The 19004-nt window shown below is 55.0% G+C and overlaps 2 protein-coding genes across 6 annotated transcripts in view; one reads left to right on the top strand and one right to left on the bottom strand.

The window, feature by feature from the left end:
• The first annotated feature begins 211 nt into the window (after window positions 1-211).
• Window positions 212-18504, top strand: CHERP (calcium homeostasis endoplasmic reticulum protein). Of its 4 annotated transcripts, none has more exons than XM_084885856.1 (17): window positions 212-372; window positions 682-855; window positions 4650-4834; window positions 5863-6000; window positions 6273-6424; window positions 7850-7994; window positions 8086-8175; window positions 9426-9681; window positions 10378-10553; window positions 11878-12313; window positions 13614-13852; window positions 14672-14805; window positions 15479-15565; window positions 15979-16128; window positions 16215-16331; window positions 16813-16856; window positions 17091-18504. In XM_084885856.1, the coding sequence occupies exons 1-17, from the start codon at window positions 348-350 to the stop codon at window positions 17282-17284; spliced, it is 2742 nt and encodes a 913-aa protein (XP_084741982.1). In that variant the 5' UTR covers window positions 212-347; the 3' UTR covers window positions 17285-18504. The 4 variants fall into 4 exon arrangements, with proteins under 4 accessions (XP_084741982.1, XP_084741980.1, XP_084741983.1 ...); XM_084885854.1 differs by having other exon boundaries at window positions 213-372; window positions 16762-16856; XM_084885857.1 differs by having other exon boundaries at window positions 214-372; window positions 7883-7994.
• LOC311623605 (uncharacterized protein C19orf44) overlaps window positions 16255-19004 on the bottom strand; it is a 17816-nt gene continuing 15066 nt past the window's right edge. For both annotated transcript variants that reach the window (XM_084885916.1, XM_084885917.1), the window contains one exon: window positions 16255-16392. The gene's annotated coding sequence lies outside the window, so the exon portion shown is untranslated. The remainder of the gene's footprint in view (window positions 16393-19004) is intronic.

Here is a 19004-nt window from a genome sequence, read left to right as displayed (position 1 = left end):
GGCTGCAACGAAGCAAGCAAAGAGCCCCTGCTACGGATAACGGCCGGCTCGGCCGTTCCAGCGGTCCTGCGGCGGCGGGAGACGCGGGCCCCTCCGCGCAAGCGCAAAAGAGCCCCTGCGTCTGCGCACCGCGAGCCCCTCCCGCGCGCTCGGCCTCTCGCGGCTTCTTCCCGCCTGCCTCCCACTCTCACTTCCGGGGTTTCCCAGCGACGGCCGTAAGTGGCGGACGGAAGCGGCCCACGAGGCCCGCCGTAAACGGCTCCCTCGCGCCACTTCCTGCCGGCTTCCACAGACGGCGCTGGTGGGGGATCGAGAGGCACCGGAGGTCGTTCCCGGCGGCAGGAGCCATGGAGATGCCGCTGCCACCCGACGGTGAGGCCCAGCGCGAGTTTAGGGACCGTTTCTCTCTCCCCCGGACCCCCTGTCGGCCTACCCCGCCTCCTGAGGTCCCCGGGCCTAGGAGGGGGCGGGGCTCGGGCTCCCGGGTTCGCCTGCGGCCTCTCCCGCGGGTCTCCGCATTCCCGGCGCGCTTGTGGCCCCTACCAGGACCCGTACAAGGGCGGCCTCTGCGGGGCCCACCCCTAGAGATCCCGACCTGGCGGACGGCGGCTGGTGCGCCTGGGCCCCCGGATTTGGGCGGTCCTCGCTGACGCCCCGCGTGGCCTTTTCTCCGTTCTCCAGACCAGGAGCTTCGAAATGTCATCGACAAACTGGCCCAGTTCGTGGCTCGCAACGGGCCCGAGTTTGAGAAGATGACGATGGAGAAGCAGAAGGACAACCCAAAATTCTCGTTTCTGTTCGGAGGCGACTTCTACAGCTACTACAAGTGCAAGCTAGCGCTGGAACAGCAGCAGCGTGAGTCCTCTCCAGCTCTCTGGTCGCACCCTGGAGCGATTTCTTTCTCTGATACCAGTGCAGGCGCGGTCACAAACCGCCTTCTTTTGGGTCGCATGCTCTTCCAAGCTGTGGAAGCTAGGCCTTCATGATCTCTTCCGTTGTTCCCAGGCCTGCAGCAAGTGGTTGCTGGGTCCGAGTGTGATGGGGAAGGAGGTTATGGATCCACCTTCTGGGCTCGAGATCAGGTTTTTTTTTATTGTTTTGCAAACGTGATGACTGAGGTCAGCAGAAGTAGTGATTGCTTAGGTGTTTACCAGGAAGGAAGGGATAGAGGCTGGACTGGGACTCTGTTTTGATCCACTGTTGAGCTCCCTTTGTGGGCTCTTCCTGGGTCCAGCGAGGTTTTTGTGCATTTCAGTTGCTTACAGTCCAAATCAAAAAGCATTGTCCCTCTGGGTTTTAGTTCTTTGCAGAGGTTTACAATGTTCACTGAATTGGACATCAGGATTCTGGTCTGCCCTCAGAGGATTTAAGATGGAGTTAGAAATAACAGCTGGCTTTTGAATAACAAATAGCCTCCAGGTGGTAAGGTCCTACATCCGTTTTGTTCAGTAATGAATACATTTAAGTGAGTGTGGGATTGCTCAAGTTGATGGGCATTGAAAGCTGAATGTTCCCTGGACTATAAGCGCCAGACTTCGTTTGGGGTCATTCTTGTGCCCTAATACATAGTACACAGTAGCGTTCAATAAAGAATTTGTAAGAAACTGCTAAGGTGCAGTGGCTTGAACAAGCGCGGCGTGTTTAGGTAACCATGGGAGAAACCATGAGAGGTCCAGCATGGCCGGAGCACAGAACATGTATGTGTGGAGGAGGGAAGCATTTGGTCTGGAGTGGAAATGCCAGGGGAATGTTCGGGTTTTCACCCTCAGTTCAGGGGTTCTTGTGCATAGTTATGTTCAAGATGGGGTGAGGGAGACGAGCTTCCTGAAATTGCAGGCAAAATGTTGTGTGTGCTTACCTGTCTGTGGAGCAGTTACTCCTCAGCCCCTGCACACCAGTTTAAAACTTCTGCTACAGGAAGTGTGAAGTCATGATGCAATTTGAAACAAAGGAGTGATGGGTCAGGTTTATATGGTCAGTGTGGCAAAGCTGGAGGGAGCAGGAGTGGAGGCTGGAACCAGTGAGGCCAGCATGGAATCAACAGGGGCATTTGATGGTAAAGGTGTGAATTAGGGGCATTTGATGGTAAAGGTGTGAATTAAGTGGGTTGAGCCTGAGGGACTCAGCCTGGGGGGGTGAGGGGTGGGGAACCTGGGGTTAAAAGGTCGAATCCATGAACTAGGGCACCAGATGAACATTTTGACATAACCAGGTAGGGGAGGACAGTGCTTTGATGGAGTGACCAGGGGTAAGAGCTGCCTCCCTTGCAAGGGAAGCTCACTCACCCTGCCCTGAGGGTTAGAAATCCAGGGCTGCTTGGGACTTGGTGCCAGAACCTAGGAAGGACAGGGTGCTTCTGACGGGAAGATTGGGGCTCACGAAGTGTTTTCTGCAGGTAACAATATCTAGCTGTGATTGAAGAATGCATAGGCAGAGCCAGATGGCAACTGAAGAGAGAAAAGTGTTCAGGCAGAGGGAAATGCTTTAGGAGGGACTAGGGAGTGGAGGGGACAAGAGCTGAAGACCAGACAGAGAAGGGGTTCTTAGAGTGACTCAAAGTGAGGGTGCAGCATACGGAGGGCTGGCTTGCCAAGGACTTAAGAATTCTCCTGGGAGCTTTGGAGGTCGCTGGAAGGGTTGGTTTCAGGACTGTGTTGTGGAGCAGGGTTAGTCATTGTAAAGACTGAGGCCCGGGACTGTTCTAGAACGGTGTTATGCAAACTCTGTTGAAGGATCCATTTCTGTTTTTTTAAATTCTGTTGTAGAGGATATACCTTTGCAAAATAGAGTAAAAATGTGATCCATAAAAGCATCAAGTACTCCTACACCACTTCTGTATTTGTGGAATCTTTCACCTGACTGCTCCTCAGACCACACTTTGAACAGCATCACTGTATCGCCATGTGGAGGGGACCAGACTGGACTCAGGGAGACCAGTTTCAAGGGTGATGCAGGTGACAGGAGAGTTGTGGTAGTGACAGCAGGGACCCAGACCAGAATGTGATCTAGGAAGCTGATGACAGCACGGGTTGACTTGTCACTGTGAGGTGCAAGGGAAAGAGGAGGGTCTGTGCTCTCTAGGCTCTGGCTTGGGTGTATGGGCATAGCCATGCCAGCCACAGAGATCAGGGGTGGGGCTTGGTTGGGTGGAGCATGGGGCAAGAGGATATGCATGCCTGTGGAAAGCTATGGGCTGTTTGAGCTGTAATTAGGTCCAGAGCTCAAGGAATCTAAGGTGAACATGATAGATTTAGGAATTATGGTATGCTGATTGTAATTGCATTCCCCTGGGGGTTTTAGAGAGAAGACAGCCCTGGCATCCCAGCAGTTAAGGGTCAGAGAGAAAGAGGAAGGGGCTGAAGAAGTGGCCACACAGACTGAGTGAGACAGGCACCTGTGACAGGACCATCAAGCTGAATAAGGATACCCTCAAGGGCGGGGGCGGGGGGGGGGGGGGGAATAGAGGGTAGGATGGGTGGACAGAGCCAAACTTGCCCTGGGCTACAGAGATTAATCGAAATGGAATCTTGGCTGTAAAATTGTTGAGATGAGGGGCATGCGATTAAGGGAAAGTTTTTAAGACAGAAGACGGGTATATTTAGGGGCTGCTGAGAAGGAGTCAGAAAGGAAAAAATGAAGAAATGAGAGCGAGAGAACAGATTTGCTGAAGAAATGTCTCTGGGAGGTGGAAGAGGATGTCCCCGGTGGTTTCAATGCCAGAAGGCTCACCCAGACCTAAGAAGTGACTGAGTGCCCCGAGATGGACCTGGACTAACACCATCTGTTCTGTCTGCCTGTCTTTGTTCAAAGGCCAGGTCCCCTTGGGGTGGGACTCAGCAGGGTTCCAGAAGTGCATGGTTATGTTCAGACTTGACAAGACCCAGTGGCCGATGGGGAGACCACATCCCACCTTCCAGATTTCTATCTCTTCTCATCTGGCCACATTCGGGGCACACACCCACCTGACCCAGTCTCCTACCAGTAGGATGGTCATCTCACCCTGGCTCAATCTCAGTTGACTCCGAGGAGTTCCTTTCCCCAAGCAGTCAGGATAAGGAAATCAAGAGGCATGTGGTGATGGGCCACAGCATGTGCTCAGGGGTGCTGGTCTGCTCCTATTTTGGGTTTCCTGGCTGGGCGTCAGGCGGCTTTGATAACCTGAAAGTAAAGCATATATTAGGGGATGGTGGCAGAGAGGCTAAGGGACTAGGAGAGATGCTCTTGGGGGGTAGAGCTTTGGCCTGGGTTTAACATCAGTGTAGCCCATCAGTGTTAATGGGATGGGCTCCAGCTTGGTCTGTGCCAGAGGACGCTGGGCAAGACAGGCAGTGTTGGAAACAGTGGTAGGGTTACAGTCCTGAAATCTCCAAGGAGAGGGCAGGTACAAAGGTGGAAGGTGGTAGATGGGACATGGGAAAGGGGCTGGTTCTAGGCTCTGGGGGAACGAGAGCGGGGTGGGAGAGCCAGGCTGAGAGTGGGTGGAGCCTGGCAGACTTCGGTGGGAGTGTGGCTGCAGCACAGTGCAGAAGTCCTCTTGTGGGTGGTAAGTGTAGGAAGGGGAACCCCTGTGGCCGCCCAAGTGGCAGCCAAGGAGACACCTAGACCCTAGCCACCTTCTCACAGGAGCACCTTTTCTCCTCTTCTGCCAGTCATCTGCAAGCAGCAGGCCCCAGAGCTGGAGCCAGCCGCAGCACTGCCACCCCTCACACAGCCTCCGTTGGCCCCTGCTGCACCCATCCCACCCGCCCAGGGAACCCCGTCAATGGACGAGCTCATCCAGCAGAGCCAGTGGAACCTGCAGCAGCAGGAGCAACACCTGCTTGCCCTCAGACAGGTACGGGGCCTGCTCCTCTTCCCTCCCACTCCGTCAGCCCTGAGGAGGCCGAGGGCCCTTCCCCTTTCCCCTTTTTGTCTAGGTGGTCTCTGGAGCTCACCCCATGCCTCAGTTTTTGTGTCTGTACATTGGGACTCACAAATAACTGTCAGGAGGACTCATCACCAAGCATCAGTGCTGTGGAGAGTGCTGCCACTACCCATGGCGGGTTTAGCCCAGTCCCTCTGGCCAGTGCTTGCTTCTCATTCCAGTGAAATCATTACCCAAGCTGTCTGCTGGGGTGGACACCTATGAGTGGGACTACACGTTAGACGTTGTGTAACAGGATACCATGTGGCCTTTGGTGCCATTGGCACCAGTTCTGGCTAGCCAGGTCACTCCAAGCTGTTGAGGGGAAGGACCCTTCTGTCCTGATCCATTACAGTTCTAATACTTGCGCCAAATACAGTAGGATGAATCACAGGGAAAATGAGATGAATAAAAAAAAAAAATAAGGCATCGAAAACACCGGTCCCTTTTTTATTACTGTATTTGAGATTACTGTCATATTACTGACAACAAAACACGCCAAATCACTCACCCTGGATGGAGCTTCTCATAAGATGGGTGAGCCGGCCTGGGCCAGCCCTGATCGGACTGCCTGTCCCCAGGACGTCCCATAGTTCAGCAGTCTCAGTTTGCCAGTCTAATGAGGAAACTGCTCTCCTGTTTTAATTTTCCATTCCGTGGGTGCTCTCCTTTCTCCTGACGAGTGACGATCCATAAGACCTCTCTGTGCTGTCCGGTCACTTTCCTTTTGTGTTTAATTAGCCTGCAGAGGTCTCTTGTTCCTCTGGGTCTTAATCATTCCATCTGTCACTGGCTTAGGGGTAGACACTGTCTTTCCCTCTGACTCATCTTGTTCTAACCTCTGCCTGCCGGTCCGTGACTGCTCCAGGTGTGGGTGTGAGGCTGTGGGTGTGAGGGATGGGGCCTCTGCTGCTCTGGGGGACACTGATGGGCAGTCTCGGTCTCACCTGGCCTCCCAGGAGCAGGTGACAGCAGCCGTGGCCCATGCGGTGGAGCAGCAGATGCAGAAGCTCCTTGAGGAGACGCAGCTGGACATGAACGAGTTTGACAACCTGCTGCAGCCCATCATTGACACGTGCACCAAAGATGCCATCTCGGTGAGGACAGTGGGGCCGGGTGGGCCCAGTGCTCCCAGAACCTAGTATTCCTGACAGGTGAGAGCCCACCAAAGCCTCTGGGCCAGGACTGCTGTAGCGATGCCCCATCTATTCTTGCCCTCCCCCCTTGAGCACCTCCAAGAGAGGGGGAAGGCAGGCGGAGGCTGCAGCACGAGGCCGAGCCCTCGGGCACCACACCCTCGGCTGGGCACCTGCCCATGCTCTGGCTGGGGGAGCCCAACTCTGCTCACCCATTGCTCTGTCTGTCGCAGGCCGGGAAGAACTGGATGTTCAGCAACGCTAAGTCCCCTCCGCACTGTGAGCTAATGGCAGGCCACCTCCGGAACCGCATCACAGCTGATGGGGCGCACTTTGAGCTGCGGCTGCACCTCATCTACCTGATCAATGACGTGCTGCACCACTGGTAAGGGCCTCTTGTGGCCACTGTGCTGGACTCAGGATGTGGGTCATTTGTCCAGAGACCCTGGGAGAGGGTCATCTGTGCCACAAGCTCCTCCTCTTCCCACTCTCCTATCCCCCCCTCTTTCTCCCCTGCTCCCCCTACCTCAGCCTATCCCTGGATTCCCACCCCCATCCCCACCTCACCTAGGGCCACTGTTTCTTCACTCCTTCTCTCTTAGGGCAAATTCGGGTATCTTTCAGTATCTCTGTTGGCTATCAGTTCTGCTCCAATGATACACATTACACACCCTCAGTCAGCTGACTCTGCCCTGCATCAGGGTCCTTGATGCTGGGTTCCCCTTGCTGACCCTATGTCCCAGCCCACCAAGACAAATCCCCCACCCTCACTGCCCTCCCCAGGCCAGTGGAACATCTGCACTGCCTTTTGGGGGCCTTATGACAAAGGTTAAGGAACCAGATGCCTGGGCCAAAGCAGGCCCCGGGAGGAGACAGGCAGAGGAAGCAGGCAGTGTGTGGCTGCCATGTTTGGCTTTGAGCTTGGCCAGCTGAAGGGCATGGTGCCCGTGAGGGCAGCAGAAACTGACCTGTCCCTCTCAGTCCTTTGCCCTGCCCTCCTCACACCACACTCAGCTGCTCCCTACACCATCATCCCCTTGTTTTGCATGTGGGGAAATAAACAGCCACCTGGAACTTTCTCTGCCTTCCTGCTTTTATCTACCCCTCTTCTGACTCCAGGCAGCTCTGCAGAGACAGCCCTGTCCTCCGCCTGGACTGCTCTCCCTCCCCTGACCCACTTCCCTACTCCAGGCACTTGCTCCAGTCTGTGAACTCTCTCTGGTGAACTTGGTGTTGGGAGGGGTTCCAGCCACTTGCCTCACGCCATCTGGGCTCACTGCCATGCTGGGGGTCCCGTGCCACCTCTGTACAGCTGCAGGGACCTCCACACCCTATTATCCTCAGAGTGCCCCCCGAAGGATGTGGGGGCAGCTGCCTTGCCCTGCCAGCCACAGGTCCTCAATGCCAGGCACACTTAGCACACTCCCTCTGCTCCTGAAACACGGGGCCCAAGTCAGAGCTTTCCGTGCACATAGGATCAAAGTGCTGAGCACGGCCACGTAGACGAGGCCCTGGGCCCACAGCAGCTCTAGCCTGTCCTTCGCGGACAGTGGGATCCTCACAGGCTCTGTGTTCATTCTTATCCCAGGAGGGAAGGATTATTTACTAGCAAGGAGATAGGCATTGCTCTGAAGGTCCCCTCCCTGTGTTTTTTCCCTCCCGCTGCTGTCGGGGGCCCAAGTGCCAGCACAGGTCTTGTGGGGAGCCCAGCCCTCGTCCCAGCCAGGTTGGGGCCCGTTCCCTGAGAAGGCAGAGGGTGCTATGGCTGGAGCCACGATGGTAACGGGCGCGTGGCCGGGTCCCGCCCCAGGGCCCTGACGCGCGGAAGGTCTCTCCCTCACAGCCAGCGCAAGCAGGCCAGGGAGCTGCTGGCCGCCCTGCAGAAGGTGGTGGTGCCCATCTACTGCACCAGCTTCTTGGCTGTGGAGGAGGACAAACAGCAAAAGATTGCCCGGGTACGTGGCGCAGCCTCGAGGGCAGAGGAAGGTGGGCAGCGGTGGGGCATGCTGTTTCTCCCTGACACGATCGCTCATCCCCCACGTCCAGCTCCTGCAGCTCTGGGAGAAGAACGGCTACTTTGACGACTCCATCATCCAGCAGTTACAGAGCCCAGCCCTGGGGCTCGGCCAGTACCAGGTGAGTGCCACCCCTCCCGAACTGCACAGGGCCAGGGTGGACACCACTCAGCAGCTTCCAGAGTCAGGGCTGGGAACAGCTGATGGAATGGTAACCTCAGAGCCCAGGTGTGCCTCTAGTGAATGTTGAAGGCCAGGGTCTGAGCAGCAGCCTTGGGGGATCCTGTCCCACGCACAGGAAGCAGGGAACCCTCCCTGGTAAGCTTCCTGGGGTGCTTGTGACCCAACTTAGACCCTGTTCTCAGGGTGTCATTGGCGTGTTTGCAGTGGTCCTCCAGGCACGCATTCACACGATGGGAAGGACGGGAAGGAGACAGGTAGTCTAGGCTGCTGTGGCCATCACCCGGAGGTGATGTGTAGTCGGTGTTCCCTGTACACGTGTCTGCCTTTGCCCAGGGACGGGCACAGGGCAAGAGGGTCTTCGTGGTCCCTTCTACCAGCATCACTGCCCTATCGGAGCTTCTGGAATAAAAGGCACAGCTCAAACCCTTTCTCTCGGGCTGGAAGGCCTGGCTGGATGTCAGGAGCTCTGTGCGGGCTGCTTCCCTCAGTGAGGGTCCTAAGTGCCATCCTCTCCACAGGGGACAGGCTCTCACGCTCAGAAACAAATGAGGAAAGTGCATCTCATACTTTCTCTACGTTTTACCCATTTTTTTCTTAAGTTAAATAAAAATGGACTTGTATACCTATACAACAGTTAAGGCTGCTTTTTTTCTTCCTGAGTTCGGCTTAGTAAACATGATAGCTTGTGTTTACTAAGCCTCTACCATACTAGTCCCTTTCCATGTGTTATTTGCTGACTTCTCCCTGAAATCTTCAGAGGTTGGTCCCAATGTTGTCTCATATTGCAGATGAGAAAAACTGAGGCTCTAGGAGGTGGTGACTTATTCAAAGCCAGGCAGCAAGTCAGCTCAGCCATGAGCATGTCTCAGGATATTTGTCAGTGATGTATGTTTAAAGTCTGCGTGGCCGTCCAAGGCACAGCTATCATCGCCTGATTCCATTATTGGAATTCTAAACTGCACTGCACATCACCAAGATTTTGGCTAGATTCAGCTGGTCTGGTTGTCAAGACCAAGTTTATTGGTTTACATGACGGTCACCTGCCAGCCTGCTCCAGCCTCTGGGCCTCACTGCCCCTGGCAGCACCCAGCTTCCCAGAGCTTTCCTAGCATTTGCCCCCAGCTGCTCTGGGAGGGCTGAGCCTTGAGGCTCGAGCACTGAGTGCCACTGCCCTTCTCTTCCTGCTAGGCAACGCTTATCAATGAGTACTCCTCGGTGGTCCAGCCAGTGCAGCTGGCCTTCCAGCAGCAGATCCAGACCCTCAAGACGCAGCATGAAGAGTTTGTCAACAGCCTGACCCAGCAGCAGCAGCAGCAACAGCAGCAGCAGCAGCCGCAGATCCAGATGCCACAAATGGAAGCTGAAGTCAAAGCCACACCACCACCACCCGCCCCGCCGCCAGCCCCTACGCCCGCCCCAGCCATCCCACCAACCACCCAGCCCGGTATGTGGCCCCTGCACCCCCTGGGGGCTGGTCCCGGAAAGCAGCTTTCCCCCAGAGAAGGGCTCTAGTTTCGGAGTCTCAGGCCAGATTCTAATCAGTTTAAAGCAATAGGCTGGGGATTTCACATTTAAATGTAATAAAACTTTTACAACTCAGTTCTCCTTTATAAACTGTCCCAGAGAACAGACAAAGGTAAGCTGCCCAAATCATTTTCCAAGACCAAGATAACTTTCTCACCAGTTGGGCAAGGACAGAACAAGAATTTCAAATATAATACAGTGTCACTTGTGGATAAAGATGCAGAAATACTAAACAAAATCTTAGTAAATTAAATCCAGCCAAGTATCTTTAAAATATATTACGACCAAAAGGACATGTCCCAGGAATGTATGCGAATGGTTTAACACTGAAGAAGTCCAATAAAGTAACATCAAATGGAAGGAAGTGATATTTGCATTAGATACAGAATAGGTAATAAAATTCAGCGGTGATAAAAAAAAGTATCATACGTACTGTAAAGTTTTCAGAAAAGAAGTGTGTCCTGCTGCCTACCCAGCAGATTCATCGGGTCATGAAGCAAGGATTTATCAGGAAATGAAGCCCTGTCTGGGCTGCCCGGGTGTCCACTGATGACTGTTTTGGGTGGTACCTCTTGCTGCTATGGCCTCCACTAACTGCCTTCTTGCCTGGCTCCAGATGACAGCAAGCCTCCCATCCAGATGCCTGGTTCCTCTGAATATGACGCCTCAGGAGGGGTCCAGGACCCTGCAGCCACCGGCCCCCGGGGCCCTGGGCCCCACGACCAGATCCCACCTAACAAACCCCCGTGGTTTGACCAGCCTCACCCCGTTGCTCCTTGGGGTCAACAGCAGGTATTTCTTACCGGGGCAGGTGAGCATGCTGGGGCCTAAGGAGGCTGATGACGGGTGGCGGCCAGCCTCTGTAGGTGAGGGCTTTAGCCACTTGCTGGGAGCCTTGGAGCTCTGCAGCGGGGTCTCGGGGAGAGGGTGTGATAGCCTCATCTTCACCTGGGATTGGGTAAAGCAAGAAAGTCGGGCCTTGCCTCCTTCTCTGGTGCTTTTATCATTTGGGATGCTCAGTAACAGGTCCCTGTTTTCCTGTGAGTGCAGGGAAAGTCCACTTAGTGCAGGAGGGTGCTCCCTTTTCCTTCCCTTTTTTTTTTTTTTTTTTTTTTTTTGACTCATTCGCTGGCAAAGTGTCAACATCTTGTCACCCTGGAAAGAACATGGTGCTTTTATAAGGAGGTGGAAGGTCACAAGTGTCGGGCAGCATTTTCTGGGGCTGAGATACTGGTCACTTCCTCTCGTTTCCTTGGGGTCAGAAACTTCTAGGCAGCGACAAGGGTCATCTCATCCAGCATAACAGAACCAGGAGGCTCACAACAGGGTCCCCTCATTGAGGGTCTGCCCCCGGTTAGCAATCCATAGTCACATGCCATGGCCTGGCAATGCCCATGAGGCATCTTACACGTTTCGAAATGATTGCCGTATTTAAAGTTTGGCTTTCTGGCTTCCTGAGGGTATGGCGGCCTGGGCCAGTCTCTGATGGTAGTGGTCAGTGGAGCTAACCAGCTATGACCCTAGAGATGAGCTCTCTGATTGGCCTCATCTGGACACATCCTCCCTGGCTCTTGAGTTTGGGCTGCAGTAGCTGGGTGAGATTAGAGCTCATGTTGTCTTCAGCCTTCAGAAACAAGTTTCCTGGCTTGGACCTAGGAGCAGACCCTGAAATAGGACTTGAGGGCAAGTAGTTGAGTGGGAGATGTCCCAGGAGAACAGCACAGGGTAGAGGGAGGTTATGAACTGTCTTCAGGGTGGGGGCCGCTGGGGCTCAGCCACTTCCCATACTCTGGACACAGTGGGGGAGGCGCCTCTGTACTGTCCACGAGGGACGAGGGGTGGGGTGTTCAGATTCCCTGTACCCGGGGCCTATAGACAGTCCTGGGTGAGGACCCAGAGGAAGTCCTCAGCCACGGTGGGAGTGCAGAAACGTGGGAGTCAGGTCATCAGCATGGACAAGAGGGCCAGTGGTAGGGCAGATGCCACAGCATCCACTGTGCACGACAGGAAGCAAAGCACCAGGGCAGCGCCCAGCAGACCATCAGCATGCGGCACCGGGCAGTGCGGAGGCTGGATGGACCTCAGGAGCGTCTAACATCTGCTCTTTGTCTCACAGCCTCCCGAGCAGCCCCCCTACCCACACCACCAGGGTGGGCCACCCCACTGTCCGCCTTGGAACAACAGCCACGAGGGCATGTGGGGTGAACAGCGTGGGGACCCAGGCTGGAACGGCCAGCGCGACGCACCCTGGAACAACCAGCCTGACCCCAACTGGAACAGTCAGTTCGAGGGGCCCTGGAACAACCAGCACGAGCAGCCGCCCTGGGGTGGTGGCCAGCGAGAGCCGCCCTTCCGCATGCAGCGGCCACCACACTTCCGCGGGCCCTTCCCACCCCACCAGCAGCACCCACAGTTCAACCAGCCACCGCACCCCCACAACTTCAACCGCTTCCCGCCCCGCTTCATGCAGGATGACTTCCCCCCGAGACACCCCTTCGAGCGGCCCCCCTATCCTCACCGCTTCGACTACCCTCAGGGGGACTTCCCTGCTGGTGAGTGTTTTGCGTGTTTGAGGCCCAGTACACAGCCCTCTCCTGCCCCTGGTTCCTGGAGAAATCCAGGTTGCTGCCTGAACGAGGCACCTGACAGATTGGCCTCCTGAGCAGGCGGAAGGCCCTGCTCTTGGTCTGTGGTGTGCACCTGATGTGCCCAGAGGCAGGGTCATAGGTTGACAGAGAAGAAGAGACCACACACCAAGCCGTAGAGGTGTGACACTTGGTCCCTCTCCCGAGGAACAGGCACTGTCTCTCTGTCCTGCGGAGAAAGGCAGATAGACTCCGAAAGGAGAGTAACCCCACGTGCCCACAGCAACAGGCACCGAGTCCAGGGCCGCACCACTGTCATAGGATTGGTTTCCCGTTCCTTGTCCCAACAGTTTTCATCAGCTTCTCTACTTTATTATCTTTGTTTTTCAGAGAGTCTTTATTTTAACTTTCTCTTTTTAAAATAAAATATGTTTTGTTGATTTCAGAGAGAGGGAGAAAGAGAGAAACAGCAATGAGAGAATCAGCGGTTGGCTGGCTCTTGCACATCCTCTGCTAGGGATGGAGCCCACAACCCAGGCATGAGCTCTGACGGGAATCCAGCCAGGACCTCCTGGTTCATGAAGTTGATTTGATGTTCAGCCCCTGAGCCACACCAGCCGGGCTTAAAATAGTTTTATTTTTACTGTAAATCTGCCTCTACCTGAAATCCTTCGTTGGTTATAAATTCAGCTCAGAGATCACTTAGTTTATTACTTATGTTAATATCCTGGGGTGGCATGACAGTCCCGTAGATTGGGTGGATCCACCAACAGTTACTGTTTCCCAGTCTAGGAAAAAGGTTAGTTTCCTCTAATGTCTCTCCTCTTGGCTTGTAGATGGCTGCCTTCGCCCCGTGTCCTTACACGATTCTCTCTTTCTACCTGTCTTACATCATATCGAATCAGGGCCCATCCATATGACTTCATGTTAATTACCTCTTCAGAGGGAGAGTTAGGACTGGTGGTGGTGAATGCGTGGGTGAGGAGTGGGGAGGAGATACAATTTAGCCCATAATATTGCGGTTAGAAGGTTCTGTGATTTCCCTGTGGTTCCTTCTTTAACCTCCGAGGTCCATCAGGTGCTGTTGTGGGTGCCAGCCCCCTCCCAGCCTCGGCTCCTCCCCGCTTGCTGCATTGCTGAGCGGTGGGTGAGCAGTGGGAGGGAATGTGATGGAAGGGCTGCTCAGAAAGTGGGTGGTGGCATCCTTGCTGCTCTCTGAGATATTTATAAATTCCCTGTGAGCCTGAGATAAGTTTCTGTTTTGCAGAGATGGGACCCCCTCACCATCACCCTGGCCATCGCATGCCACATCCTGGGATCAATGAACACCCTCCCTGGGGGGGACCTCAACACCCCGACTTCGGCCCTCCTCCCCATGGCTTCAACGGGCAGCCGCCCCACATGCGGCGACAGGGCCCTCCCCACATCAACCACGATGACCCCAGTCTGGTCCCCAACGTTCCCTACTTCGATCTCCCCGCCGGGCTAATGGCCCCCCTCGTGAAGGTAAGGTCTGTGCTGAGTGCCAAGCTCAGTGGGACATGCTCAGGCCAGTGCCTCTGTCTCCATCTAAAGCTCATAGATGAAACAAATTTCCCGTAGACTACAAAACTGCTTCCCCAGGCCACTTCCCTCTCATTTCCCTCTCCCCAGTGAACTTGTCCAAGCCAGTCTGTGAGAACGCACCCAAGTCAGTGAGGCCTGTGTCCCCTTGATCCCTCTGCATCTTTCTCCTGATGTTACGAGTCTGGTGCCACTTGGGGCAGGCTGGGTTGGGTGTGAGGCACCCAACTCTTAGTATTGGTTCTTGGAAGCCACCTTGTCCAGGGGTTGATGGCGGAGGGGTTTTTCAGGAAAGGGGCAACCTCGGAGGTGTGCCTTCATGGAACCTGGGAATATGCATGTGAGGGGTGAGGTGAGCAAGGAGCTGGGGCAGGCAGAGGGACTAGCGGATGAGCCAGTTCCTGGGCCGGGCTAAGGCTCCTGATTGTGGGAGGGCCCTCAAGGTAGATAACAGAGCGCTAGGTAGGAAGTCAAGGCACAGGGTGGCACCTGCAGGTAGACCATTGGATTCACAGCCTGTCTATGCATGAGTCAGGGCTCCTTCTGTCTCCGTATCCTGAAGGCCATGTTTTCTATGGTCATTTTTTGGGAGAAAGAATTCTCTGGGCCTTCCAGTGAGGGCTGGGTGAGCACTCTGTTGCCCAGGCAACCTGAACACTAAATCAGGCCCTATCTCCTGCACCTTTCTGGGTTTTATTTAGAAAATAAAATAAAAGGGGGGGCTCCAGCAAGATGTGGCGACAGCTGTGTTCTCCACTGCAGCTAGAAGATCACGAGTACAAGCCCTTGGACCCTAAAGACATCCGCCTTCCACCTCCCATGCCACCCAGTGAGAGGCTGCTGGCGGCCGTGGAGGCCTTTTACAGCCCGCCTTCCCATGACAGGCCAAGGAACAGGTACGGGCCCGGGGAGACACAGCCGTGGGGCCAGTGATGGGAGGGGACTGTCTTCCCCTAAGTTTGCTTCACAAGAAAGACTCTTACCATCCGTACCTGCTACCCAGCATGGTGTGAGGCCCAGGTGAGGAGTGTGGTGTCTCTAAGAGAAGTTGCTTTATAGGGTCCGTTTCTCTCCTGACTGGGCGATACGTGTCACCCGTGGTGAAAGGCTTTTCTGTTTGGGACACGTTATCTTGCTGCACGTCCAGGCTTTGTCCTGGGTCCCTTTCAGGATTCCCTGTGCCAGGCACAGGTTCCCATCTGTGTCAGCCCCTGCTTCCCAGTTACGTTAGCACAGCCCTAGGACCCTCAGCTCTTTCTTTCAGCTGCAGCTCAGAAGGCCGAGAGCCGGTGGTGTCAGGTATACAGCCCAGCCTCTCCACTTCCCAGCAGGTGTCCCGACCTCAGCCTGCTTCCTCACCGAGAAAGCGGGCCCCAGAGGGGTGTCCCGTGGGAATGACAGCCAAGTGCTCGGCATCCTGAGGGAGGGGGGGAGGGGAGGGAGGGTGGGAGGGAGGGAGGGAAGGAAGGGAGGGAGGGAGGCAGGGTAGGAGGCAGCCTCTCCCTCCTGACGAGCTTTCCCAGGGCCCCTCGGGAGGAGGCTGTTGTGGTCACATTGCCCGTCTTACAGCGAAGGCTGGGAGCAGAATGGCCTCTACGAGTTCTTCCGAGCAAAAATGCGGGCCCGACGGCGGAAAGGCCAGGAAAAGAGGAACAGGTAAGGGCGTCCCTGCTGACTTGTGTGGAGTCATCATGCCTCCCAGGCTACATCTTGTCATGCATTGGCTAGAGTGACATTGTTCTGTCACACCCTAACATGTTGTATCATGCCCCCAACACCTAATGTCATAACACACATGACATCACCCCCAGTCATAGACAGAGGAAGTCAGGTCTAGCCCCCTCTGTTAGAGGTGCTAGGAGCCCTTCCCACAGCCTGAGTTAAGACACCAGCACAAGAGAAGTTTGCTTTGGTCTGTATTCACCAAGCTGTTCAGGAATGTGATGCGGTGGCGGTGGTGTGAATGGCGCGTCCGGACCCCTGGGTCATTCGCAGTCTGGGGTGGGGTGGCAGGCTCGGCCTGTGGGAGCTGGGAGGTGCTGCTCCAGCTCACCAGCCTCTCCCCGCAGCGCACCCTCGCGGTCTCGGAGCAGATCCAAAAGCCGAGGGCGCTCCTCCTCTCGCTCCAACTCGCGGTCTTCCAAGTCGTCCGGCTCCTACTCCAGGTCCCGGTCCCGCTCCTGCTCCCGGTCCCGCTCCTACTCCCGGTCCCGCTCCAGGTAGGCCGGTACCACCTCGGGGGCCTGGGCCTGAGGCTTCGAGGCTGCCCACTGACCCGCAGGGCTCCCCGCCTCCCTCCCCACAGGAGCCGTAGCCGATCCCGCTCCTCGAGAAGCCACTCGCGGTCCCGCTCCCGCTCCAGGTCCAAGTCCTATTCCCCCGGAAGGAGGCGTCGGTCGCGGTCCAGGAGCCCCACTCCGCCGTAAGATTTCTGTCTTAACTGTCCAGCGAGCCGCTGGGAGCGCTGGATCCTCTGAGGCTTTCTGTGAATGTTGAAATGTGTCATTGAGAAGACATGCTCGAGGTGGCCCGTGCTGGCACGGGGCCTCAGGTACACCCAGCATTAATGCGGTGACGTGGCACTTCCTCATCTCACATGGTGGCGGCTGGGCTGTTTCTAACCGTTTAGGGGCTCGGTGTGACCCACCCTTGCTGCACAGTGTAAAGCGGGGCATCACCTTAGAGTTCCCGTTATCTGGCTTGTGAAGAGGATGAAGAATAATAGACACAAGTGCGTGTGTCCATCCTGCACTGTGACTGTTCTCATATGCCACACCCTGTAATACTCTAAGTTTTCATTCCAATAAATATACCTGCTCTTTTTTAAAAGATGTAACCTGTCTTGATTTTAGTTCCTCAGCTGGTCTAGGTTCTAACTCAGCACCTCCTATACCTGACTCCAGGCTTGGGGAAGAGAACAAAGGACATCAGATGCTGGTGAAAATGGGTAAGGTTCGGGTGATTTTGAGGTTGGGGATGATGGCTTCAGAGGAAGTCCCAGCTCTCCACCTTATGTTTGAAAGAGCGCGGGCCTGCTGGGCTCTGCTGGGCACTCTACCAGCTTTGTGTTTATAGACCGCGTTTATGCACGTTACCTCCCCGGATGCCTAACTGTGTCGGGATAAAGGCACCAGAGTGCGGTTTTGTAGGTTGTAACCACTCGCCCCTCTTTCTTCCTAAGGCTGGAGTGGATCTGGTGGCCTCGGCGTGAAAGAGCAAGGGATCCAGGACCCCATCAAGGGGGGGGACGTTCGGGATAAGTGGGACCAGTACAAGGGAGTGGGAGTGGCCCTGGACGACCCCTACGAGAACTACCGCAGGAACAAGAGCTACTCCTTCATCGCCCGCATGAAGGCCAGGGACGAGTGCAAGTAGGCTGGTGAGGAGCCGTGCCATCCGCGGCAGCTGGCAACGGGACCTTCCTGGCTGCTGGATGTGGAAGATGGTAGGGACCTCTGTTCTCACAGCCTCCATTTTTGGGGAGCTACAGAAGAGGACAACCATAGCATACCTAGTGGCCAGTGCCATGCTCTGCTGTGGGAGGCACAGGCCCCACCGGCAAACCAGCTTTCACACAGAAGGAAGATTCACGTGAGGACACCCTGCACTCATTCCCTGGACAGTGAAGCGAGAAACATGAGCCTCTCCCCTGGACAAGAATCCGGACACCTGTAGGAATGGATTTGTCTCTTCCCAGTCAGATGGGAGTCTGCTTAAGTCAGCAAGCATGTGTGCAGGAGGCCTTGGCGAGCACCGGGCGCCCGGACTGGGGGTGCAGCGGCCAGCTCACAGCCTGCACCTCCCACTTAGGTCATGACAAAGCTCAGGCCAGGCGCTAGTATTGCTCACTCTTCAACAGGAAAAACAAAACCTTGATTTGCAACATTAAACAGGGTTTTCATTTGTACTCCAAATGGTTTAGTTTTTAAAAACATGTTGATCTCAGATGATCCCCAGTGAGATAATTTGGAACTTGATTCCTCCAAGACATACTGGCCCTTAGTTATTTTAGTTAAGTTGAATTTTTTTTTTTTTTTTTTAACATTAGCCATTTGCTGTTATCTCCAGAAAGAAAAGGATCTAAGAAGATGGATCTGAGACATCTTCAGGTCACAGGATGATGCCCGTGGAGGACCTGTGCCCTTAATGCCTACTTGTGTTTTCACTTAAAAGAACCCCGACACCAGCACTTGCTGCAATAGTCCATTCAGACCCAGTGTGGGGAGGGGCCACAGGCCATGCCTCCTGCTCTGTCACTTCCTTCCTCCCCCCCACGCCTCCCCTCCCACCACGGGGAAGTGAGGCCTGGAGGGAGCCGCTGGCCACACTGGGATCTGCTGCACTTAGTACCTTCAGGCAGTAGGTGCGGTGCCGTTTATTTGTACAGAAACATTTTCAAAAAATTCTTTTGGATAAGATGAAAAACCTCCAACTTTTCAACCTGATGTGATAAAATATTTGATTTTGTTCTAGGTTTCCTGTAGCTGTGAATTGTTTAAATGTGTCTGATTCAGGATATAAAGCATAAACACATGCTGTTAACAATTTCTTGTGGGTTTTACTGTTTTGCCTTCAAATAAAGACTTTTTCATAAAGCCCCTTTTCTTGGTGTGTTGAGCTCAGAAGGGAGGTGTGTCTGAGTGTGGACGTTGAGTTGTAGCAGGGGTCTTCAAACTACGGCCCGCGGGCCACATGCAGCCCCCAGGGGAGTCTAATCCTGCCCGCCAGGTTTTTTGGGCAGTGAGCGCAGCCAAGGCGTTACAGTAGGAATTAGTAGTTCATATAGTCCGGCCCTCCAGCTCTCTGAGGGACTGTGATCTGGCCCCCACTTTAAAAAGTTTGAGGACCCCTGAGTTGTAGGCTCAGGTCAAAGCTCTGCCTGGTGTCTCACACCGAGGTCCCCAGAATGGACCCCTGGCCCTGTGTTCTAAGTAAATGGGACTCTCATCCCCCCTCGGCCCCAGCTCGTTGGGAAGCCAGTGCCGGGGCAGGTGGAGCCAGCCCACGGGGCTCCAGACAGCCCGGCTGCCACTTGTCAGTCTGTCCTCAGGGGCCGGGAGGGGAATCCCACTCCGGGGAGGCCTAGGTGCCACCT

This window comes from Pipistrellus hanaki (assembly GCF_964339955.1).
Source record: "Pipistrellus hanaki genome assembly, chromosome: 5".
Classification (NCBI taxonomy): Eukaryota; Metazoa; Chordata; class Mammalia; order Chiroptera; family Vespertilionidae; genus Pipistrellus; species Pipistrellus hanaki.
Note: the sequence above shows the minus strand (reverse complement) of the source record. Positions and strands in the feature narration are given on the sequence as shown.

Bases quoted from the DNA above. Each gene is read 5' to 3' on its own strand.
- CHERP (XM_084885854.1), top strand. From the start codon at position 348: ATGGAGATGCCGCTGCCACCCGACG. The intron at 4,835-5,862 runs GTACGGGGCCTG...CTGGCCTCCCAG, and splicing joins ACCTGCTTGCCCTCAGACAG to GAGCAGGTGACAGCAGCCGT. The intron at 16,857-17,090 runs GTAAGGTTCGGG...TTTCTTCCTAAG, and splicing joins TCAGATGCTGGTGAAAATGG to GCTGGAGTGGATCTGGTGGC.